Source organism: Artemia franciscana, chromosome 2 (genome assembly GCF_032884065.1).
Source record: "Artemia franciscana chromosome 2, ASM3288406v1, whole genome shotgun sequence".
NCBI classification, from domain to species: Eukaryota; Metazoa; Arthropoda; class Branchiopoda; order Anostraca; family Artemiidae; genus Artemia; species Artemia franciscana.
In genome coordinates this window covers 21,218,601-21,244,755 of record NC_088864.1, presented here as the reverse complement: position 1 = coordinate 21,244,755, position 26,155 = coordinate 21,218,601, and the positions used below count along the sequence as shown (strand labels likewise).

The following is a 26,155-nucleotide window of genomic DNA, read 5'->3' as shown; positions in this document are numbered from 1 at the left end:
CCAGGACATAAGTAAAAAAAAAAAACTAAAAAAACTAAAAAAATGGTAAAAACTACAAAAAAACTAAAAACTAATAAAAAAACTAAAAAATCTAAAAATCTAAATAAACTAAAAAAGAAAAAAAAGAAAAAAGGAAAAAAAATAAAGGAGAAAAACAAAACTAAAAAACGAATGTATATACAGACCGGGACACCGGGATATAAATGACGACCGGGACACAGGGAATATAAATGACGACCGGGACACAGGGACACAACTACAATGGGGACACCGGGGGGCACAGGGGGATATAAATGACGACCGGGACACCGGGACACAAGGAATATAAATGACGCCCGGGACACTCAAAGAGAAATCACAGACTGGAACACCGGGACACAAATGACGACCGGGACACAGGGAATATAAATGACGACCGGGACACAGGGACATAACTACAAAGGGGGCGCCGGGGTGCACAGGGGGATATATAAATGACGATGGCGACTCAGGGAATGGTCGATTAGCAATCACCATCAACAAAGCTCAAGGGCAATCATTAGAATCATGAGGTATAGATCTGAATACGGATTGTTTTCCCATGGACCATTATATGTTGCATGTTCAAGAGTCGGTAAACCTGACAATCTATTTATATGCACAGACAATGGGACAGCAAAGAATGTTGTATATTCGCAAGTTTTACGTAGTTAAAAACATATATATATATATATATATATATATATATATATATATATATATATATATATATATATATATATATATATATATATATATATATATATATATATATATATATATATATATATATATATATCTATCTATATTCACAGGTGGGACATAGGGACACAACTACAATGGCGCGTAACTAATATGGCGCGTAACGACTTACGCGCGCGGGGGGGCTTGGGGGGGGGCGCGAAGCGCCCCCACCAACTAGGTGTTGGGGTGGCGCGAAGCGCCACCCCAACAGCTAGTATTTTATATATATATTTTCTATATATTGTCTGTCTGTGTAACGATGACTCTGGTCAAACATTTTCAGATCAATTGCTGGCAATTGGAAACGAAAAGCTCCCAGTAGTGGGAAAGCCAAGAATGTTGTATATTCGCAATTTTTACGTAGTTTGAAACACATATATAAATCTATCTATATTCACAGGTGGGACAAAGGGACACAACTACAATGGCGCGTAACTAATATGGCGCGTAACGACTTACGCGCGCGGGGGGGCTTGGGGGGTTGCGAAGCACCCCACCAACTAGGTGTTGGGGTGGCGCGAAGCGCCACACCAACAGCTAGTATATATATATATATATATATATATATATATATATATATATATATATATATATATATATATATATATATATATATATATATATATATATATATATATATATATGGCCTCAGGGAGTACTGTGCAGTGGACTGTTGAAGTAATAAGAGCATAATCCCGTATACATAATTTGAGCTCAAGCGTTTTACCCCACAGTATGGAAAACTGTCTTCGACATATTCAATATCTAGCTAATTATAATTGATAGACCAAAACTTCAGCACCCAGCAACATTATAAGCATCTACAAAAATACAGATAGAAAAGGCGAAGTAGAAATAGAAAAACAGAGGACAACAAAACCAAAGTAAGCAAAAAATAAATAAAAGAAAGAAATTACTAAGTGATCTACAGATGAATCAAGTGCATCTTCCGTGCTAGTATTGGGATTCTCTACCTGAAGGGATTGTGGGTAGATTGCAAGCAAACAGGGATCACGTTCATTGTCATCCTTATTAAACATTTTGAAGTGTGAGTCCTGACGGGAACGCGGAGATGGCGTTTTGTTCGGTCGCAAACTTTCTACAATAATAATAATAGGCCAAGTTATACGCAAATAAAAGCAACAGAATCGTTTTAGCGATTAATTTATAACCAATTATATAAACAAAGATCAATAAGAAAACGGTAAGTATTTTGACCCTAATTCTGAGAACCTAATTCTGAAAGAAGAAAAGATGCATAAGAAAACGGTGAGTATTTCAACCCTAATTCTGAGAGAAGAAAAAAATGCAGAAGAAAACAGCAAATATTTTGACCCTAATTCTGAGAGTCTTTCTCAGTGACCATAAAGATAACAACGAAGCGAATGTTCGTCCAGCATAGGAAATAAGGTTTCTAAGCAAAAAGAAAAAAAAAATTAAACTAGACGAAGGAGGAAATGAACTATCAACAGTAATAATATATACTTTTTGAGCTTTCGACAAACAATATAAGGAAAACCCAGTCTGGAGATTATTTACAGAAGGGTCATCGGAAAATTAATCAAAGTTCATTTTATCCCCATAATAAATGTATCATCCTAAGTTTCGACAAAAATAGCTTTCAGAAACACATCTTTTTATTAATTTACTTTGATTTTATATTCTGTCAATATAATTTTGACCTTTCAAGCTATAAACGTCATGTGAGTTCCCTGAACCCAGTCTTTCAACCTATAATGTGCCCGTTGAATATTTTATCCTTTCCCTTTGATGTAACCTGTCAAAACAACAGAGAATGTGGGTATTTCATTAGTATTTATGCCGACAGCACAGCGTTTTACATTTATTATCTTTCACATGAACATTGTTTTTGTATGACGTGCAAATAGTAGTTCAATGAGGACAAATTCTTTCATTTGACAGTGAAACAACAACAACAATTTCTGGATATTTCTGTCACATATACAACGACCGTCATCAGCAAGGTTTATCTGCTGATGAGGACCGAATTTGTTTGTTGTTTTACAGCCAAATAAAAGGATTTGTATTAGTTCTATTGCATTGATAATGCAGGATGATTTCCAATCCACGTCAGCAATGTGTACATGGTTGGCGCAAGCTAAGCTATTCGGAGTCGACCCAGCTCCGAGGAAACTGAGTGGAAAACCCGGGAAGCATCGGATGATTTGTCACTAACCACGCACTGCACCCCCGGTGGAAGGAAGAGATAAGAAAATCAGAACCTGCACTATACGGATCATTGTCTTCATGCGAAATTTTTTTTTTTAAGTTTAACCTAGGCCTGCTTCATATAAAATAGATGCGGATTAAAGCAAAAAAAGCTGAATAATTATAACTTGCGTACAAATCTCAGCTTCAATGTGCTTCAATAATAACGGATTAATCTTATTATAATCCAGTTTTTCTTTGAAATTTCCACTATTTTCGTGAAGTCACCAGCCACTACAATACAATTAACACAAATAGTTTTTAATTTCTATCGTCCATTGTTAAATTAGTGAAGATGCAACTCTAATGACTTTTCTATTCTCTTTGTCTTCAACCACATGGGTTAGCTGCAATAATTTATTGAATAAGTGCAATTATTGTAGTTATCAAATATGGTAGCCCAAGAATTTTCTATCATCGTTGCAACATGCACCGCAACCCAGTAAAGAACAAATTTCAGCCCATAGCAACCAAAAATTTAAAATTTCCAAGAACAGAATTGCTGTTTATTGAGCTCTAAAGCACAATTGGAAGATAGCAAGTCAAAACAATGGCTTTGGAACACGATGCAATAAGTGCAATTTCTTGCTGAACGCCAAAAATAGCCAAATACATTACAATAAGTTTTTCCTAATGCAGGAAAGGTGTATTCCGACAACAAAGGAAGGGGATACAGAGGTCACTCAATAGGTGGGTTTAGGATAAAGGTGCTGCAGATCCATTGCTGGTGCATAGGGCGGAACCGACGTTTCAGTTGCTGAGTTTTTTTTTTTTTTTTAGGGACAAGTAGTAAGAGCTTGTCGTCGAATCGTGCCGTTGCGGGGAATGATCCCTGGGCCCGATATTGCTCAGTTGAGCACCAATCCATTGAGCTACCATAGGCAAGGTTAGTCTGGGAACTTATTTGCTCTTTTTTATGCTGAGACCACTCTGCAACTATGAAAGTGCTAATCTTTAGATGTTAGTAACAAAAGGAAAAGAGAGCATGAAAATTCAATCAGCGACAAAGATTAACAACTTATTAACAAACACGTAAAAACTTTTAATAGCAACTTAATCAAACAGTTCGTGGTAACGAACTGTAGTAAGGAGCGACCCGGCTCAATAGTAACCAAAACTCTAAAAAATGGAATTTTGATACCAATAGCTATATCAAAAGAATCGCATTTTAATGCTGGTTTTAAATATATAAGCTTCATCAAGTTTAGTCTTACCCATCAAAAGTTACGAGCCTGAGAAAATTTGCGTTATTTTAGAAAATAGGGGGAAACACCCCCTAAAAGTCACAGAATCTTAACGAAAATCACACCATCAGATTCAGCGTATCAGAGAACCCTATTGTAGAAGTTTCGAGCTCCTATCTACAAAAATGTGGAATTTTGCATTTTTTGCCAGAAGGCAGTTCACGGATGCGTGTTTATTTGTTTTTTTGTTTTTTTTTTTTTTTCCCAGGGGTGATCGTATCGACCCAGTTGTCCTAGAATGTTGCAAGAGGGCTCATTCTAACGGAAATGAAAAGTTCTAGTGCCCTTTTTAAGTGACCAAAAAAATTGGAGGGCACCTAGGCCCCCTCCCACGCTAATTATTTTCCCAAAGTCAACGGATCAAAATTCTGAGATAGCCATTTTATTCAGCGTAGTCGAAAAACATTATAAGTATGTCTTTGGGGACGACTTACTCCCCCACAGTCCCCGTGGGAGGGGCAACAAGTTACAAACTTTGACCTGTGCTTACATATAGTATTGGTTATTGGGAAGTATACAGGCGTTTTCAGGAGGATTTTTTTGGTTTGGGGGAGGGGTTGAGAAGAGGGGGATATGCTGGGGGAAGTTTCCATCGAGAATTTGTCATGGGAGAAGAAAACTTCCATGAAGGGAGATCAGGATTTACTAGCATTATTTAAAAAAAAATTAAAAAATAAATGTGAAAAAGCTTTTTCAGCTGGAAGTAAGGAACAGCAATAAAACTTAAAACAAACAGAAATTATTACCCATATAAGGGGCTCACCTCCTTATGATACCTAGCTCTTTACATTAAAGTATTTTTAGTAATTTCAACTATTTATTCCACGGCTTTTGTGATTCAGGGGTCATTCTTAATGAATTGGGATAAAATTTAAGCTTTAGTGTAAAGAGCGAGGTACTGACGATGGGGCGAATCCACTCATATATGTAATAAAAACATGAGAATACAAAAGTTCTTTACGTAAGCTAATTTATAAGTTACGTAAATCTTTTACCAATAAAAAGATTCGTAAAAAATTAAAAGTTCTAGTTGCCTTTTTAATTAACCAAAAAATTGGAGGGCAACTAGGCTTCGCCCCCGCTCTTTTTTTCTCAAAATCATTCGATCAAAATTATGAGAAAGCCATTTAGCCCCCCCCCCCCCCAAAAAAATATGCAAATTTCGTTTTGATTATTCCTCTGCGGAGAGCCAAAATCAAAACATGCATTGATTCAAAAACGTTCAGAAATTAAATAAAAAAAACGAGTTTTTTTAACTGAAAGTAAGGAGCGACATTAAAACTTAAAACGCACAGAAATTACTTCGTATATGAAAGAGGCTGCTTCCTCATCAACGCCCCGCTCTTTACGCTAAAGTTTTTTACTGTTTTAAAAAGAAGAATTGAGAGAAAGAGTCAAACTTTAGCGTAAAGAGCGGGGCGTTGATGAGGAAGCAGCCTCTTTCATATACGAAGTAATTTCTGTGCGTTTTAAGTTTTAATGTCGCTCCTTACTTTCAGTTAAAAAAAACTCGTTTTTTTTATTTAATAACTATAAATGTGACAACTGAAATCATAGAGGATAAGAATTGACAAATTAACCATTCCAAAAGGATTCATTTATCCACAAACTGTCTTTGCTTTCTACATGTTCTTTTTACTATGTTGTTAGTGATTGTGGTTTACAGGATATCTTATTGCTAAGAATACACTATATCTAAGAAAAATCTAGGATACTGTCTTTTTCTTTTATAGTAATTCAAGGATATGGATCCGACTTTTGATAAAGTAGAAGTGCCTGGTTATTATCGAAAAAATCACAATTTGAAAGGTAACAAAGGTGAGTGCAATAAACAAAGAATCCCTAAATTGAGCTTATTGAGAGCCCGTTACTGAACATGGCGTTAGTTATTAATAAACCCATTGAAATGAAATATGTAAATAATAATAGACAAAACTACGTGCTTGGAGACTAAAGAGCTTTTTACTGTCTTAATGAAAAGTTTTAATCGTCATTTGTTTTTTTAGATTTCATTTAAATGAAAAAGCAGTATAAAGATGGCTAGGTCATATGAGACGGATGAAAGAAGATAAATTACCGAAAATTGTGCCTTTCAGCCATTTATCTGATCAAAACGAAAAGCAAGCCGTCTCCGAATGGATTCGGAATAGATTAAAAGAAAGTAATCAAAGGACATTAGAACTTCATGGAAAGGAGTAAAGAGCGAAGCTTCAAACAAATTGGGGAAGAAAAGAAGCGAGCGCAGCTTCTTGGCCTCGGGAGACTTGGCAGTGGAATTAGCTGTTAGTTATAGTAGCAGTAGTGCTAGGCTGAGTGATCGTTGTTCAACCTGTATTATCAATAGTGTTCCATCTGTCTTTGTTCTTTTCTTTCTTTTCTTTTATTAGTTTTACGTGTTTTATTTTTTCATTGACCGTTTTAATGGTCCTGAACTCTTCACAAAATGTCCAGTGTCATTGGTTTGTTTATTTCCAAAATAAATATATTTAAAATTCTCGTAGCTTTGAAATAAAATAGTCGTTAAAGAAGAAAAGGAAAAATAAAACTGACATAAAAACAAACTACTGTTAGAGGGTATTATTAATAGCACATGGATAGAAGCATTTCAGAGTAAAATACACTTAAAACAACTAGCTATAAGATAACATATAAGCAAAGGGCAAAATTAGCAAAACATCCAGCTAAAACACTAAAACATCTAAAATAATATAAAAAACAACAACAACATAATATGATATTATATAATATCATGAATAAAATAGTATTCAAAATAATATAAATAAAACAATAAATATAGCGACAAATAATCTTACTTGGTATAAGTAAATAGGCTGATTTTCTTCCTCCTGGTTATGCATAACAAAAAGAAAAAATGAAAAGAAAACATGAATATCAATATATTACTTATTCTTATTGACATGAACACACTTAAAGAAAAAACCGCAAAGGGTGCATTTATAAAAATTAGAAAAACAATTTTTCAAATTTTCAATATATATATTTATTAGTTTTTAGTTTTTTTTTCTTTTTAGTTTTTTTGTAGTTTTTACCTTCTTTTTAGTTTTGTTAATTTTTTTTTTTTACTTGTGTCCTGGTCGTCATTTATACTCCCTGTGTCCCGGTGCTTTGTTGATTGCTAATCGAACATTCCTTTTGTCCTGGTCGCTTTCTCTTTGAGTGTCGTCATTTATTTTTTTCTTTTTTAGTTCTTTTAGTTTTTACCTTTTTTAGTTTTTTTTTAGTTTTTAGTTTTTTTAGTTTTTTACCTTTTTTTAGTTTTTTTAGTTTTTTAGCTTTTTTATTTTTTTTATTAGTTTTTAGTTTTTTTGTAGTTTTTGCCTTTTTTTTTAGTTTTTTGTCCTGGTCGCTTTCTCTTTGAGTGTCGTCATTTATTAGTTTTTTCCTTTTTTTTTTTAGTTTTTTATTGGTTTTTACCTTTATTTTAGCTTATTTTTCAGTTTTTTCCTTTTTTTTAGTTTTTTTTTATTTTTTATTTTTTTTAGTTTTTTACCTTTTTTTAGTTTTTTTAGTTTTTTTAGTTTTTTAGCTTTTTTACTTTTTTTATTAGTTTTTAGTTTTTTTTTGTAGTTTTTGCCTTTTTTTAGTTTTTTCAGTTTTTTTTTTAGTTTTTTATTGGTTTTTACCTTTATAGTTTTTTTAGTTTTTTAGCTTTTTTATTTTTTTTATTAGTTTTTAGTTTTTTTTTGTAGTTTTTGCCTTTTTTTAGTTTTTTCAGTTTTGACGTCACCTAATCCAGTTTTTTCAGGTGACGTCACCTGACACATCCATCCACACATCCATCCACACATCCACAGACAGACAACTTATTTTTATATATATATATATATACTAGCTGTTGGGGTGGCGCTTCGCGTCCCCCCAAGCCCCCCCGCGCGCGTAAGTCGTTACGCGCCATATTAGTTACGCGCCATTGTAGTTGTGTCCCTGTGTCCCACCTTTGAATATAGATAGATTTATATATGTGTTTCAAACTACGTAAAAATTGCGAATATACAACATTCTTGGGTTTCCCACTACTGGGAGCTTTCCGTTTCCAATTGCCAGCAATTGATCTGAAAATGTTTGACCAGAGTCATCGTTTTGCAATCGGACACGCATATTTGTAGTTAATTTTAATATTTTTACGTGTGCCCATAAATTAGAATTTTTCAGGCAAGCATTCATTTCGTCTACAGGAATTAAACTACGTAAAAATTGCGAATATACGACAATCTTGGCTTTCCCATTGTCTGTGCATATACAAAGCCGTATGTACTAATAATGACGTCATATGCAAACGCTCTTTTTACAAGCAAACATGCATACACACAACTCGTTATTATATAGATAGATAGATAGATACAATACAAATTAACTGGGTAAAACTTGCGAATATACAACATTCTTCGCTGCCCAATTGTCGCTGCATATAAATAGATTGTCAGGTTTACCGACCCTCGAACATGCAACGTACAATTGTCCATGGGAAAAACAATCAGTATTAAGATCTATACCACATTTTTCTAATGATTGACCTTGAGCTTTGTTAATGGTGATTGCAAATGCTAATCGAATTGGGAATTGCAATCTTTTAAATTGAAAAGGCAGATCCGTTGGAATCATGGGAATGCGAGGAATAAGAACAGCCTCACCCTCAAAAGGCCCTGTCAAGATTGTGTTTTCCATTGTTTTTTTGTTTACGGCAAATTGCGTGCCATTGCAAAGCTTTGGTGGGTTGATATTTCTTAAAAGTATTATTGGTACGCCTATTTTTAGTTGTAGCACGTGTGGTGGAAACCCTGAAAGATCTATGGAATTTAAAAATTCAGATGGATAATTAACCGCTTCATTTGGTTCCAAAACTGTGTCGAATGACTTGTAAAGGACTGCCTGGTCTCGAATCTTGGTCAAAACAATATTGTTGATTTCGTGGACGTCTATATTTTTGGGTGCGAGAATCGCTCTTTCACTTAGCCATTTATTATTTTTATAATTTTTTATAATATTCGGAAATTCAAACAGCTTCATTACTGCTTATGTATCTTCCAGCCTGATATTGTACGATTTCGTCGAAATCTTTGATTTCGGGCTGCAAGCCAAAAACTGCCATGTCACTGCCTTTGTTGACGTATTTACATATGTATTTGATTGCCTTTACGGAGTTACAGTATTCAACGTTTATGTGTGCATTAAATGTTTTTGATAATAATGGGGAATATGGAAAAACCCACTGGTTATCTACTTCGATGGTGGTACCGTTACGCTTCTTTATTATTGCTGTTTTACCGCCATCTTCAGTAGATCTTCTTCTATATTGTGGGTAACCATCATTGCCAGTAATTGTGTTGGATACTAAAAGTCGAGGATATTGCTTTGTGCACCTTCCTTTGGCCATGCATGGTGAATTTTCGTTCAGTGCACCGCAAGGTCCATGTATCATATTTTTTACAATAATATCATGTAACCCCTTATCGACATTTTTATCAGGTATTTCAGCGGAAATCACATCATCAATTTCGTTCGAAGTAATTTTTTTATGTAGCCAGATATATGTGCGTGTGGCAAACCTCGTTTTTGCCATTACACTGAGTACATCCAGCATCGCACTGACCCAAACACTTCAAGTTTTACTATGTAGTTTATCAGTGATTTCAACTTTTGCCGGAAGACACGGGCCGTAATGTCATGCCTATGAACCGCCGATTGTCCTTGAAGTAAAAGCTGCAGTATCTCGTCCCAAGATTGATTACATGTAAATGTAATAAATAAATCTGGACGACCATAGAGACGAACATACGCAATAGCATCTTGAGCATATTCATGCATATGACGGGGACTGCCAGCATATGACGAAGGTAAAATTGTTAATCTTCCAACGTTTTGTGGTATTACCGTCATTTATAACTGCATCTCGCAAATGAATGTATTGTTCAGAGCGGAGCTTGGTCTGATTCAGGCGGATATATAGCAAACGTTCTGATTCAATTTTAGCATACATATCAACGACAAATTGGTGAAACAATTCACGGCATTTTAAAATATAATTTTCTTCATCCTGCCGAATCATTAGTCTATAGGAATAATAATGCATTGCACTGCATTTCTTATTCATTTCTATGTTAGTGGCTGGATTCATCAATTTAATATTAAAGTGATAGCCGTCGGCTCAATCCCAAAAAATGATAGGATATTGTAGGGCATCGTAGCATCGATGAGTTTCAGCAATTCTTAACAACTGAGCGTTTCGCTTATGAAGAATAATATCTCGAGGTAAAAACTGATCACCGACCATAACGATTGCCACTTCGTCGATAGTTGGAGCATTGTATCTACGCACATGTTGGCCAGGAGGCGTTTTGTCAGCGGAAATAACAATTTTATGTATATCAGTAGGCATCAAATCGATGGCTGTTTTGAACAGACGCACTAAATTATTATTTTCGTGGAAAAGATGTTGCAATTGGGAAACGATTGTCCTTTAAACGTTGGAAGAAATTTCGCAACGTGCATTCAATTCAGAATTTCTATCACTGATGAAGTACAATTGTAAAAATTTATGATTCTCGCCTGAGAATGTTAGAAGGGACCCTGCTCTATGATAAATTTGCCCTTTTACTTTGAAAGTAGACATAAATTGCTCTGGATTTTCGATTTGGGCTCCAAACGACGTCATTTGGAAACATGAGTTGTATTTTCTGATTTGTGACAAAAAACGCTTAGATTCTGACGTAGTTCCAGTAAGGAAAGTCTTCAATGGCTCTGGTGGTGCAGCCAATAGAGGAAGTTTAACTTTTCCTGAGGCGCAACACATTCCCATTGTTTCACCATTGAATTTCAAGGCCTTGCAATAGGGACAAATTTTAGACATTGTCCCGATTTGAACACATCTACTCAAGCTATAATCATCGACTGGGCTGTACCTGAATGCCAGGCGATAACTTTCAGGTTGCTCTGATTCCTCGGCACGCTTTCTTTTCTTACTTTCTCTATCAGCAGCAAGCCTGATTTCTTGCTGTTTTTGTGATTCCTCGGCACGCCTTCTTTTTTCACTTTCTCTTTTAGCAGCAAGTCTGCTTTCGCGTTGCTCTGGTAGTTCCTCGGCACGCTTTCTGTTCTTTCTTTCTCTATCAGCCTCAAGCCTGTTTCCTTGCTGTTCTTTTGATTCCTCGGCACGCTTTCTTTTCTGACTTTCTCTATCAGCAGCAAGTTTTTTGGCATAGACTCTTTGAGCATCTTCATCGGCTTTTGCCATTGTAAGTTCATCAGTCATTTTAAACTTAAACATTAATAGATTTCTACGTGAGCATATATGTCTTAAATATCTTTAATGACGTCACCGTCATAGCAAAAATGACGACAACTAACTTCATGACGTCAGTCGACACAGAAACATGACGTCACCTGACAGACAACTTATTTATATATATATCTATCTATATAAAAATAAGTTGTCTGTCTGTGGATGGATGGATGGATGGATGGATGGATGTGTCAGGTGACGTCACCTGAAAAAACTGGATTAGGTGACGTCAAAACTGAAAAAACTAAAAAAAGGCAAAAACTACAAAAAAAACTAAAAATTAATCTATCTATATAAAAATAAGTTGTCTGTCTGTGGATGTATGGATGGATGGATGGATGGATGTGTCAGGTGACGTCACCTGAAAAAACTGGATTAGGTGACGTCAAAACTGAAAAAACTAAAAAAAGGCAAAAACTACAAAAAAAACTAAAAACTAATAAAAAAAATAAAAAAGCTAAAAAACTAAAAAAACTATAAAGGTAAAAACCAATAAAAAACTAAAAAAAAAACTGAAAAAACTAAAAAAAGGCAAAAACTACAAAAAAAAACTAAAAACTAATAAAAAAAGTAAAAAAGCTAAAAAACTAAAAAAACTATAAAAACTAAAAAAAGGTAAAAAACTAAAAAAAATAAAAAATAAAAAAAAACTAAAAAAAAGGAAAAAACTGAAAAATAAGCTAAAATAAAGGTAAAAACCAATAAAAAACTAAAAAAAAAAGGAAAAAACTAATAAATGACGACACTCAAAGAGAAAGCGACCAGGACAAAAGGAATGTTCGATTAGCAATCAACAAAGCACCGGGACACAGGGAGTATAAATGACGACCAGGACACAAGTAAAAAAAAAAATTAACAAAACTAAAAAGAAGGTAAAAACTACAAAAAAACTAAAAAGAAAAAAAAACTAAAAACTAATAAAAAAACTAAAAAATCTAAAAATCTAAATAAACTAAAAAAGAAAAAAAAAGGAAAAAAATAAAGGAGAAAAACAAAACTAAAAAACGAATGTATATACAGACCGGTACACCGGGATACAAATGACGACCGGGACACAGGGAATATAAATAACGACCGGGACACAGGGACACAACTACAACGGGGACACCGGGGGAAACAGGGGGATATAAATGACGACCGGGACAAAAAAACTAAAAAGAAATAAAAACTAAAAACTAATAAAAAAAACTAAAAAATCTAAAAATCTAAATAAGCTAAAAAAGAAAAAAAAAGGAAAAAAATAAAGGAGAAAAACAAAACTAAAAAACGAATGTATATACAGACCGGGACACCGGGATACAAATGATGACCGGGACCCGGGACACAGGGAATATAAATGACGACCGGGACACAGGGACACAACTACAACGGGGACACCGGGGGAAACAGGGGGATGTAAATGACGACCGGGACACCGGGACAGGGAATGGTCGATTAGCAATCACCATCAACAAAGCTCAAGGGCAATCATTAGAATCATGAGGTATAGATCTGAATACAGATTGTTTTCCCATGGACCATTATATGTTGCATGTTCAAGAGTCGGTAAACCTGACAATCTATTTATATGCAAAGACAATGGGACAGCAAAGAATGTTGTATATTCGCAAGTTTTACGTAGTTAAAACCATATATATATATATATATCTATATTCACAGGTGGGACATAGGGACACAACTACAATGGCGCGTAACTATTATGGCGCGTAACGACTTACGCGCGCGGGGGGGCTTGGGGGGGGCGCGAAGCGCCCCCACCAACTAGGTGTTGGGGTGGCGCGAAGCGCCACCTCAACAGCTAGTATATAGATATATATACATATATATATATATATATATATATATATATATATATATATATATATATATATATATATATATATATATATATATATATATATATATATATATATATATGTATATATATAAAAAAAGTTTGTCTAGATAAAAAAAAGATCAGAAAAAAAAAGTTTGTCTAGATCAACAGTATATTTTTTTGTTAGTCATTGCGCAAGAAGGACTTTCTATCTTTGAACAAGAAACACATGTTTCAATCTTGAAATATCTTTCATTTGACAGTTTCAACTATTCAAAAGTTTAATAGATTGATTGGGCTTCCCATTTTTCTGGGGTTTTCATTTTTAATTTTAAAACATAAGGTTTCCATACCCATGAGAAATAAATGTTTCTTGTTGCTCAAGACAGGGAATTGTAATTCTCCTAAATAGAGTTTTCGAATAAGGGCATTCAAATGGTGCAATTTTCATTTCGTTGTGAGACCATTTTTATCGAGTGTCGGGCTATTTTTCGAAATTCCCGTAAATTTATTTTCACAATAAACTTTTACCTCAAGGTTATTCGAAATCATAGTTACCATTTCCAAATCAGCTTGAAATAAGGATTCTTCCCCACTTAAGCTGATTTCAAAATGTATTTTAAAATTTTGGGTTACCATGGGCTGAGGCAGAGAGAACACTGCTGAAAAAAGGTAGCATGGGTGCAAATATATGTATTTTACTGATTATTATATCTTTAAGATAATTTATCTTTAAGACTTTCTGGTTATTTATCTTTAAGACTCTTCAGAATACAAAACATCAGAAAAAAGGTAAATTAGAATGCTAAGAAGCGTTGAATAGCCTAGAAGCCAAGTATAACCAAATTAATATAATCTAGGTCCAATGTCACTCTGGAATCAGCAGTAATGAGACAACAGATAAAGCAGATAATTTGGAACTTAACCGACAGAATATGGACCAGAACCTTTCATCTCCATTTTTCGAAACTTCTAGAAAGCGGCATTGATAATGTGTAGTATAAGAAGAATGGAATAAAATTTTCCTAAGAAGGTACAATGCAAAGAAACAGAAGAAGCACTGCCGAAGTTTAACCATACACTGACCAACCATATATTACAGCTATGAAGGTTGAAGACAGGAATGGTGACAGAGGCCATAACAGGAATTGGGAATTTTGTGTGATATCACCCCTCTTCGAATACGCAGGGTTGATTCACCTTTACACCAAAGGCGCAAGATGACCGTAGAAACAAGGAGATATTTGATAGAAGAATGTCCATCTAGAATTTGGTACCGGCTGGAGATTTCACTGCAATGAATGTTCAGCTGGAAGACATACTGGGGAGAAGAAAAAATTCGATAGCTGTACAATTTATAACAAAGGTGGGGGATCAAATTTACCATTGGTCCCCTTGTCAGTAATGAGTTTCGTTATTTTGCTTTGAGTGAGGGGAGAGCATATGAGACGCGCCTTTAAAAACTCATCCTCGACCCAGAATGGGTTTCTCTCTCAATAAGATTAAATTAATTTCAATTTAGATCATTTATTTCACTTATTCATTGCTAGATATGCAAACAAATCTACCTATATATTTGATACGTCGGTAACTCCAAGACAATTACTATAAGCTACCTTGCAAAACACACCTTGTTACTTTAAAAAAATCCCTTGGGAAAGATACTTTGAAAAACATCGTTGGATGTGTGCGCGGCCAGTCATCTTTCAAAATATAAAATCAATTAATTACTTAGCTTTTCTTGTAAATGGGATAGTCATCTTTCCAGATATAAAATCAGTTAATTACTAAACTATTCTTGTCAATAGGACAAGAGAGCTTTCTAGATTGATCAACTACTTCTCTAAGCAGTGAAGACGCTGCTATGTATGTTTTAGGCATGGTTGCTCAACGTTGTTCGTTCTTTTATGTGCTTCCTTTAAGAAGACAGAGCCCCCCACCCCCATTATATTTTTGAGATATGACAAAACTGCTGAAGAGAATAGCAACTGAACAGAGAGAATTTTAACATGTTCTTGACTTGAATACGTCTGGGTATTTGTGGCGTCAGTCATAGAATGCAATTTTCCAAAATTAAGGCCACAAAACGAGTATTCTGAAAGTTGCAACCTATCTAGATCTTTTTTTTTTTCACACCCAAAAATGGTACTTATAGATAAGTAAATAAATATATATGTGTAAGCAATCATTGTTCGTTTAAAAATAATTAACAATAATTATTGTTCGTTGTTCATTCTTTTCTGTGCTTTGTTTAAGAAAACAGAGCCACTCCCACCCATGTTATATTTTTTAGATACGACACCACTGCTGAAGGGAATAGCAGCTAACAAGAGAGCATTTTAACATGTGCTTGACAAGAAAACGTCTTGGTATTTGTGGCGTCAGTTATAGAATTTTTTTCCAAAATTAAGGCCATAAACGAATATTCTGAAAGTTGCGACCAATCTAGATTGTTTTCCAGAAAATTACAGTAGTTTTCCAGAAAAAAAAACTTATAGATAAGTAATCTATCTATATATATAAAAATAAGTTGTCTGTGTGTGGATCTGTGGATCAGGTGACGTCATGTTTGTCCGCATATGACGTCTGAATTATTTCACACTAATACAAAAGAAGAAAAAAACTAAAAAAGGTAAAAACTACAAAAAAACTAAAAAGAAAAAAAAAACTAAAAAAGCTAAAAAACTAAAAAAAACTAAAAAAAGGTAAAAATCTAATAACTAAAAAAAAACTGAAAAAAATAAAAAAAGGCAAAAACTACAAAAAAAATAAAAACTAATAAAAAAACTAAAAAAGCCAAAAAACTAAAAAAACTAAAAAAAACTAAAAAAGGTAAAAAACTAAAAAAAACTAAAAACTAAAAAAGAAAAAAACTAAAAAAAGGAAAAAACTGAAAAATAAAAGAGAAAAAGAAAACTAAAAAAATAAGAATAAATATATATAAAAATAAGTTGTTTGTGGGTTATGTCTGTCTGTCTGTCTGTCGAGTGACGTTGTGTTTGTACGCATATGACGTCTGAATTATTTCACACTAATACAAAAGAAGAAAAAAAAACTAAAAAAGGTAAAAACTACAAAAAAAAACTAAAAAGAAAAAAAAACTAAAAAAGCTAAAAAACTAAAAAAAACTAAAAAAAGGTAAAAAACTAAAAACTAAAAAAAACTGAAAAAACTAAAAAAAGGCAAAAACTAAAATAAAACTAAAAACTAATAAAAAAACTAAAAAAGCTAAAAAACTAAAAAAACTAAAAAAAGGTAAAAAACAAAAAAAAAACTAAAAACTAAAAAAGAAAAAACTAAAAAAAAGGAAAAAACTGAAAAATAAGAGAAAAAGAAAACTAAAAAAATATTAATAAATATAAAAAATATAAATATAAATATAATATAAATTAGCAATCAACAAAGCACCGAGACACAAATGACGACCGGGACACAGGGAGTATAAATGACGACCAGGACATAAGTAAAAAAAAAAAACTAAAAAAACTAAAAAAATGGTAAAAACTACAAAAAAACTAAAAACTAATAAAAAAACTAAAAAATCTAAAAATCTAAATAAACTAAAAAAGAAAAAAAAGAAAAAAGGAAAAAAATAAAGGAGAAAAACAAAACTAAAAAACGAATGTATATACAGACCGGGACACCGGGATACAAATGACGACCGGGACACAGGGAATATAAATGACGACCGGGACACAGGGACACAACTACAATGGGGACGCCGGGGGGCACAGGGGGATATAAATGACGACCGGGACACCGGGACACAAGGAATATAAATGACGCCCGGGACACTTAAAGAGAAATCACAGACTGGAACACCGGGACACAAATGACGACCGGGACACAGGGAATATAAATGACGACCGGGACACAGGGACATAACTACAAAGGGGACGCCGGGGTGCACAGGGGGATATATAAATGACGATGGCGACTCAGGGAATGGTCGATTAGCAATCACCATCAACAAAGCTCAAGGGCAATCATTAGAATCATGAGGTATAGATCTGAATACGGATTGTTTTCCCATGGACCATTATATGTTGCATGTTCAAGAGTCGGTAAACCTGACAATCTATTTATATGCACAGACAATGGGACAGCAAAGAATGTTGTATATTCGCAAGTTTTACGTAGTTAAAAACATATATATATATATATATATATATATATATATATATATATATATATATATATATATATATATATATACTAGCTGTTGGGGTGGCGCTTCGCGCCACCCCAACACCTAGTTGGTGGGGGCGCTTCGCGCCCCCCCCAAGCCCCCCCGCGCGCGTAAGTCGTTACGCGCCATAATAGTTACGCGCCATTGTAGTTGTGTCCCTATGTCCCACCTGTGAATATAGATATATATATATATATATGGTTTTAACTACGTAAAACTTGCGAATATACAACATTCTTTGCTGTCCCATTGTCTTTGCATATAAATAGATTGTCAGGTTATCCCCCTGTTTCCCCCGGTGTCCCCGTTGTAGTTGTGTCCCTGTGTCCCGGTCGTCATTTATATTCCCTGTGTCCCGGGTCCCGGTCATCATTTGTATCCCGGTGTCCCGGTCTGTATATACATTCGTTTTTTAGTTTTGTTTTTCTCCTTTATTTTTTTCCTTTTTTTTTCTTTTTTAGCTTATTTAGATTTTTAGATTTTTTAGTTTTTTTTATTAGTTTTTAGTTTTTATTTCTTTTTAGTTTTTTTGTCCCGGTCGTCATTTATATCCCCCTGTTTCCCCCGGTGTCCCCGTTGTAGTTGTGTCCCTGTGTCCCGGTCGTTATTTATATTCCCTGTGTCCCGGTCGTCATTTGTATCCCGGTGTACCGGTCTGTATATACATTCGTTTTTTAGTTTTGTTTTTCTCCTTTATTTTTTTCCTTTTTTTTTCTTTTTTAGTTTATTTAGATTTTTAGATTTTTTAGTTTTTTTATTAGTTTTTAGTTTTTTTTTCTTTTTAGTTTTTTTGTAGTTTTTACCTTCTTTTTAGTTTTGTTAATTTTTTTTTTACTTGTGTCCTGGTCGTCATTTATACTCCCTGTGTCCCGGTGCTTTGTTGATTGCTAATCGAACATTCCTTTTGTCCTGGTCGCTTTCTCTTTGAGTGTCGTCATTTATTTTTTTCTTTTTTAGTTCTTTTAGTTTTTACCTTTTTTAGTTTTTTTTTAGTTTTTAGTTTTTTTAGTTTTTTACCTTTTTTTAGTTTTTTTAGTTTTTTAGCTTTTTTATTTTTTTTATTAGTTTTTAGTTTTTTTGTAGTTTTTGCCTTTTTTTTTAGTTTTTTGTCCTGGTCGCTTTCTCTTTGAGTGTCGTCATTTATTAGTTTTTTCCTTTTTTTTTTTAGTTTTTTATTGGTTTTTACCTTTATTTTAGCTTATTTTTCAGTTTTTTCCTTTTTTTTAGTTTTTTTTTATTTTTTATTTTTTTTAGTTTTTTACCTTTTTTAGTTTTTTTAGTTTTTTTAGTTTTTTAGCTTTTTTACTTTTTTTATTAGTTTTTAGTTTTTTTTTGTAGTTTTTGCCTTTTTTTAGTTTTTTCAGTTTTTTTTTTAGTTTTTTATTGGTTTTTACCTTTATAGTTTTTTTAGTTTTTTAGCTTTTTTATTTTTTTTATTAGTTTTTAGTTTTTTTTGTAGTTTTTGCCTTTTTTTAGTTTTTTCAGTTTTGACGTCACCTAATCCAGTTTTTTCAGGTGACGTCACCTGACACATCCATCCACACATCCATCCATCCATCCATCCACAGACAACTTATTTTTTATATATATATAGATATATATCTATATTCACAGGTGGGACATAGGGACACAACTACAATGGCGCGTAACTAATATGGCGCGTAACGACTTACGCGCGCGGGGGGGCTTGGGGGGGGCGCGAAGCGCCCCCACCAACTAGGTGTTGGGGTGGCGCAAAGCGCCACCCCAACAGCTAGTATATATATATAAATAAGTTGTCTGTGGATGTGTCTGTCAGGTGACGTCATGTTTGTGTGTTGACTGACGTCATGAAGTTAGTTGTCGTCATTTTTGTTATGACGGTGACGTCATTAAAGATATATAAGACATGCGTTCACGTAGAAATCTATTAATGTTTAAGTTTAAAATGACTGATGAACTTACAATGGCAACAGCCGAGGAAGATGCTCAAAGAGTCTGTGCAAAAAAACTTGCTGCAGATAGAGAAAGTCAGAAAAGAAAGCGTGCCGAGGAATCAAAAGAACAGCAAGGAAACAGGCTTGAGGCTGATAGAGAAAGAAAGAACAGAAAGCGTGCCGAGGAACTACCAGAGCAACACGAAAGCAGACTTGCTGCTAAAAGAGAAAGTGAAAAAAGAAGGCGTGCCGAGGAACTACCAGAGCAACATGAAACCAGACTTGCTGCTAAAAGAGAAAGTGAAAAAAGAAGGCGTACCGAGGAATCACAAGAACAGCAAGAAATCAGGCTTGCTGCTGATAGAGAAAGTAAGAAAAGAAAGCGTGCCGAGGAATCAGAGCAACCTGAAAGTTATCGCCTGGCATTCAGGTACATTGGATCGTGAACAAAGTTACAGTACGAGTGATCTATTGTCGTATGTACAAAATAACATTTCCAAGTTAACGTCGGAACAAAAAGACATTTATGATACGATAATGCATTGTGTCGATAACAACGTTGGAGAAATTTTCTTTTTGGATGCGCCAGGAGGTACTGGTAAAACGTTTGTGAAAAAACTGATTCTGGCATCAATTCGATCAAAAAATGATGTAGCCTTGGCAATTGCGTCGTCCGGAATAGCCGCAATATTGCTGCATGGTGGAAGAACTGCTCATTCCGCTTTGAAATTGCCTCTGAATTTGCATTCTACAGAAACTCCCACGTGCAATATTTCCAAATCATCTGGGATGGGTAAAGTATTGCAGCAATGCAAACTTATTATTTGGGATGAGTACACAATGGCTCACAAAAAATCGCTCGAGGATCTGGATCAATGCTTGAAAGATTTGCGAGGGAAGTCGAAACCCTTTGGCAGCACATTAATATTGCTTGCGGGAGATTTCAGGCAAACATTACCTATAATACCTAAATCAACTCCTGCAGACGAAATGAATGCTTGCCTGAAAAATTCTAATTTATGGGCACACGTAAAAACATTAAAATTAACTACAAATATGCGTGTCCGATTGCAAAACGATGACTCTGGTCAAACATTTTCAGATCAATTGCTGGCGATTGGAAACGGAAAGCTCCCAGTAGACTCAATTTCAGGACAACTACCTGCTGATTTCTGTAATTTAGTGACGTCCAAAAATGAATTGATTGAAAAAGTATTTCCGAATATTCTAAAAAATTATAAAAATAATAAATGGCTAAGTGAAAGAGCGATTCTCGCACCCAAAAATATAGACGTCCACGAAATCAACAATATTGTTTTGACCAAGATTCGAGACCAGGCAGTCCTTTACAAGTCAGTCGACACAGTTTTGGAACCAAATGAAGCGGTTAATTATCCATCTGAATTTTTAAATTCCGTGGATCTTTCAGGGTTTCCACCACACGTGCTAAGGCGTACCAATAATACTTTTAAGAAATATCAACCCACCAAAACTTTGCAATGGCAAGCGACTTGCCGTAAAAAAAAAAACAATGGAAAACCTAATAGAGGCCACAATCTTGACAGGGCCTTTTGAGGGTGAGGCTGTTCTTATTCCTCGCATTCCCATGATTCCAACGGATCTGCCTTTTCAATTTAAAAGATTGCAATTCCCAATTCGATTAGCATTTGCAATCACCATTAACAAAGCTCAAGGTCAATCATTAGAAAAATGTGGTATAGATCTTAATACTGATTGTTTTTCCCATGGACAATTGTACGTTGCATGTTCGAGGGTCGGTAAACCTGACAATGTATTTATATGCAGCGACAATTGGACAGCGAAGAATGTTGTATATTCGCAAGTTTTACGCAGTTAATTTGTATTGTATCTATCTATCTATCTATCTAAATAAAAACGAGTTGTGTGTATGCATGTTTGTTTGTTTGTTTGTAAAAAGAGCGTTTGCATATGACGTCATTATTAGTACATACGGCTTTGTATATGCACAGACAATGGCAAAGCCAAGAATGTTGTATATTCGCAATTTTTACGTAGTTTGACACACATATATAAATCTATCTATATTCACAGGTGGGACACAGGGACACAACTACAATGGCGCGTAACTAATATAGCGCGTAACGACTTACGCGCGCGGGGGGGGCTTGGGGGGGGGGGCGCAAAGCGCCCAACCAGCTAATGTGTTGGGGTGGCGCGCCACCCCATCAGCTAGTCAATATATATATATATATATATATATATATATATATATATATATATATATATATATATATATATATATATATATATATATATATATATATATATATATATATATATATATATATATATATATATATAAGCATTAAATACTAATAGACATTCAAATTAATAACAAAAAGTACTTAGGAATATTCAAAGGCTAGAATTACTAAGCCAATCTTAATTTTAATTGCAGATCTAATTTTTATTTAGACGAAACTATATATTTTTTAATGTTAGTAGAATCTTTTCTATCTACCATATTTCTACCAGTTATTAAAAGCTAGGACAAGATTAGAATGCAGAACATTGGCTAATAAAAAACAACATGCATACACATTTAATCAGTGCTAAACCCCAAGGTTGCATCCGACATTTCAAAACTTCTGAAAAAATTTCGAAAAACCATTTGCTGAGCTTAATTCAAAGGGAGAATCGGCAGGACAACATATTTTCCATCTTCATGGCTGTGGGGTCGTTTACAAGTTATAACCGACTTCGACTCCACACATTTTCAATATACTGACTCCAACCCCAACTCCATCCAGCAAAAACTTACTAAAATGTCAACTCAACAGGCCAGTCGCAGAGATTCATTTAACTAGATTTTATACATTATAACCGACTCTGACTACAATCATTTTCAATGTACCGACTTCAATCAGCAAAAATATCCAAAAGCTCCGAGTCCACAGCCCTAGATGTGATATGGTCTATCTCTTTAGAAGTTCGATCGAATCAGACTTCAACTCTCATGATCTATATTATCCTGGTGAAATTTCCTTTGAAACCAGCTTAACAAACAGTTTTTGGCAATTCCCTCAAATCCATGAAAATGTCAGATGCAATCTTCAGCGTAACAGTGACGATATACTCATTGTGCCCTGTTACCAAAATGGTTCTTTTGTCTTTGACTGAATGTGTTTCTGTCCTTGAGTTAATTTTAGGGCTGTATAACAATTGAGATAAACTTTAAGTTTAATAATTTCAAACTGTTATGTACTTTTGAATAATTTAAATAGTGTTAATAGTTCTTAAATAATTCAAATAATTAAATATATTAAACAATTAATTTTAACTGAGAGTTGCTCTAAGTTAAAATAGGAATATAACCTTAGATATTGAAAATTATTAATCTAAATAATAGTCAATCCTTTTACTAAGAAGAAAAACAAGTGAGAAAACGAAAAAGCAGTCAAATTAGATACTCGTAGAATTTCGACTTTTCGAACTTAAACTTTATTCCTTCCTCAGAATCGAAGATTGACTCCGTAGGTAATATTATGAACGAGAAAAAAGATAAATAAAATCCCAAGGTTACAGGGACCAAACGACAAAGATGTTAAAAACGTGTCCTTCAAAGGTGGACATAAACTCCACTGTTACCACCAAAATTGTTGTATGGACTAAGGTGGGGTGCAAAATATATATGGCCAGTTGGGTCCCTATAGCCTATATAGGTCCCTATAAAGTATATATGGTCCTCACTAACAAGGGTAAAAACTGGTAAAAGGTCTGCTCACTCGGAAACTGGTTGTGGCATGTGAATAAAGTATACGAATAATGCAATTTTTTGTCATGTTTACTTGTGCGTATTTCAAATGTTGGAAGAAAATCATTTGCATGTAGGCCAACTGCTTGTGAGTACATGCTTTGTTTTGGAGGATTGTTCATTGTTGTCTGTGCAACGTTGGCCAATTAACCATTTTTAATTTACCATTTAACGTTAATTTAACGTTATTTTTAATACCCAACTGATTGTTGAAATACTTGTCTATACTTTGGCCCTTCCTCAGAAATGAAGAACGACTAGAAAAAAGCTAAATAAAATCCCAAAGTTATAGGGACCAAACTAAAAAGGTGTTAGAAATTGCCACCACCATTACCAGAATTTTCATTATTGATACCATCTGCTTCCTTAAGTACTTTCTCCAAGTCCCAAACCATGCATGTTCTATCCTTGGAAGCAGACACAAATCGACAGCCATCGGGGGATAAGGCCAAATGGTTAACTGAATCGAGATGACCAGTAAATGTATAAATTACTCGACTGCTCTTAGTATCAATTAACTAGAAAAAAAAGTGAAAATAGCTTTAATAAGACACAAAAAGAATAACAAACGTTCACACGAAGCTAAAAATTATGATTCATCAAAAGGACTGTTTTTTTTTTCTCTCTAAACGTATATTTAATAAAAACATTTAGTAAATTTACTAAATTAAGTTACTCAGTAACTTAAGTTACTGAGTATATTTAAGACTTATGGAACACTTTTACAAAAATTTAGCAGTTTCCATGCTCGTAACTTATAACAGGCAACTTCAAACTTAACAAATTCTAAATTTTATATAATTAGAATCAACAGAAATATACGGGCGAGTAGTATTGTTGTTAAAACTCCTTTTTTTTAGAATTTCGATTACTATTAGCATCAGTCACTCCTTATAGACGCTTTGTTACCAAGTACAGTTTGAAACCCAATTCTGGCGTTAGTAAAAAGTCGTTATAATACGACATTACTGCATGTTAGTACTACTACTACTATTGGTACTAAGACGCTACTACTCATTGCAGCACTTAGTCGCCTGAAGCCAACAGCTAAACACACTACTCCATCCCAACCTTTTAAAGCCTACCTCTTTACACCTTTCCAAGTGGCTCCCTTTTCCCTTAAATGGTTCCTTAAAACATCCTACAACTCCCCGGGGACCACCTACTTTCGCTTGACCCTAGACAGGTGCCCGACAAGGACGATCATGGGCAATCTATCATCCGTCATCCACAGAGCGTGTCGTAGCTGTAACTAACTGCATTTTAGTTATTGCTTAAAAATAACACACAAAAAAGTGTAATTCACGATCGAAGAATTTCTTCGATAAAAGCAGAGACAAACTATTTAAACTTAAATTCAATTCAACTGAAGCTTTAAATTTAACCAAAAATTAAAACAGAAATTAACTGAGCCTTAACTTCATTTTTTACTAGTTTTTTGTTTGAGTCTATTCCTCCCATTCCATCGAAGGCAATTATTGGTCCTATTGGCGAAACATCCGCTTACGTTAGATTTCCATCATTATTCTTCAGAAAAGTCCTCACCTCACTCAAACCCATGCTTATCACTTGCTTCTGTCTAACGTATTCTTCATTTGATCCAACAAGCAGGTTGACAAAGCATACAATATATAAAGTTCTTTTTATAGAGTTCGACGTTCGCCTGACTAATTTTTAATGTCCATAAAAATAGCTTTTTATTACAATACTGGCCAACATGGGCTTGTATGTTCACAACAATAATACCGGCTCAAAATACCGGTTTGAGTAGTATTGAAACTGTGTAATATCAATATTGATGTATTTTCTATTTCGAAACATCCTGACTTACCAGAATCAAAACCTTAAAAAAAATTATTAAAAAAAAGGTAAGCTAAAAAAAAGGTAAGCTGAGTCACAGATTTTTATTTTCCTGATGTGTTTGAAGATAAAACTATTTGAAATATTTTGATCGTTATTGCGCTATATTACTGTATTCGATATACAGTTATGAGGTAAATCTTTTTGGACACAAAAGTAAATATTTACATACTCCATTACAACGAGTCATATTTCACAATAACAAATCTTGTTCGTAAACCATACATCGCGATCAAACCCACCATTATCCGTATGTGATGAATACGAATGCCATAGCATTATCAGCAAATGAATACTTAATATTACTTGAAGAGTCAACCTTTAATGGCTTGATTAAGTACATAAACGACCAAAGACAATTGAAAACAAAAGCCTAACACTAGATGACGTTGATGTTCTTTTTGTCGACACAAGCGCCAGTTTCCAATCTTGCAAGTTACCAATGTTCTTTGTAGATGGAATTTTAAAAAAGCGTAAGAAATAATGTACATTTTGCGGTCGTAAGACTAACTCAGTGGAAAACAACAGGTCAATGACAAATATAAATCGTGACGTCAGTTTTGCCGTAGCGCGGAGTTGGCCAGGTTCAGCTTAAATAAAGGCATAAACGCAAGTACTAAACACAATTAAATTTCGTCAATACCAGTAACGCGTCTTTTCAGCGTCTTTTTTTTTTGTCAGCTTGCCAAATGCTGACATGACGATTTTGGCTGCAACATTTGCAGAAGACAAAGTACCTGCAGTAATTACTTTTCTCGGAGACCTCTTTTAGTTTGAAAGACACATTCTGGGAAACTAAGGAACGGACCAAAAACCTAACGTCCAAGTTAATTCTGAAAGCAAAACAAGATACAAAACTAGAAGAACCGATATCTATAAAATTTATTTCTGTAATGGCTTACGAGAGATCTCGGAAACTGTTAAAACAAACATAGTTTCACTTTTCTGAATGTTACTGGGAAGGAAGTAAATATTATTTGACAAAAACACCTGCCAAGGACTGCTTTGTTAATACACTACATATCCTCACCAGATCTCATTAC

General features: G+C 34.3%; 1 protein-coding gene and 1 long non-coding RNA gene across 2 annotated transcripts in view; one reads left to right on the top strand and one right to left on the bottom strand.

Annotated features, from left to right (window-relative positions):
* Positions 1-26,155, bottom strand: part of LOC136034588 (apoptotic protease-activating factor 1-like) — a gene marked incomplete in the record, with an annotated part of 238,446 nt that overhangs the window by 52,183 nt on the left and 160,108 nt on the right. The window contains 2 exon segments of the mRNA XM_065715856.1: positions 1,680-1,861; positions 23,587-23,770. Coding sequence (XP_065571928.1) covers positions 1,680-1,861; positions 23,587-23,770 — 366 coding nt within the window.
* Positions 15,863-16,801, top strand: LOC136038593 (uncharacterized). The gene is made up of 2 exons (XR_010620254.1): positions 15,863-15,983; positions 16,416-16,801. It is a non-coding gene; the product is annotated as an uncharacterized LOC136038593 (long non-coding RNA).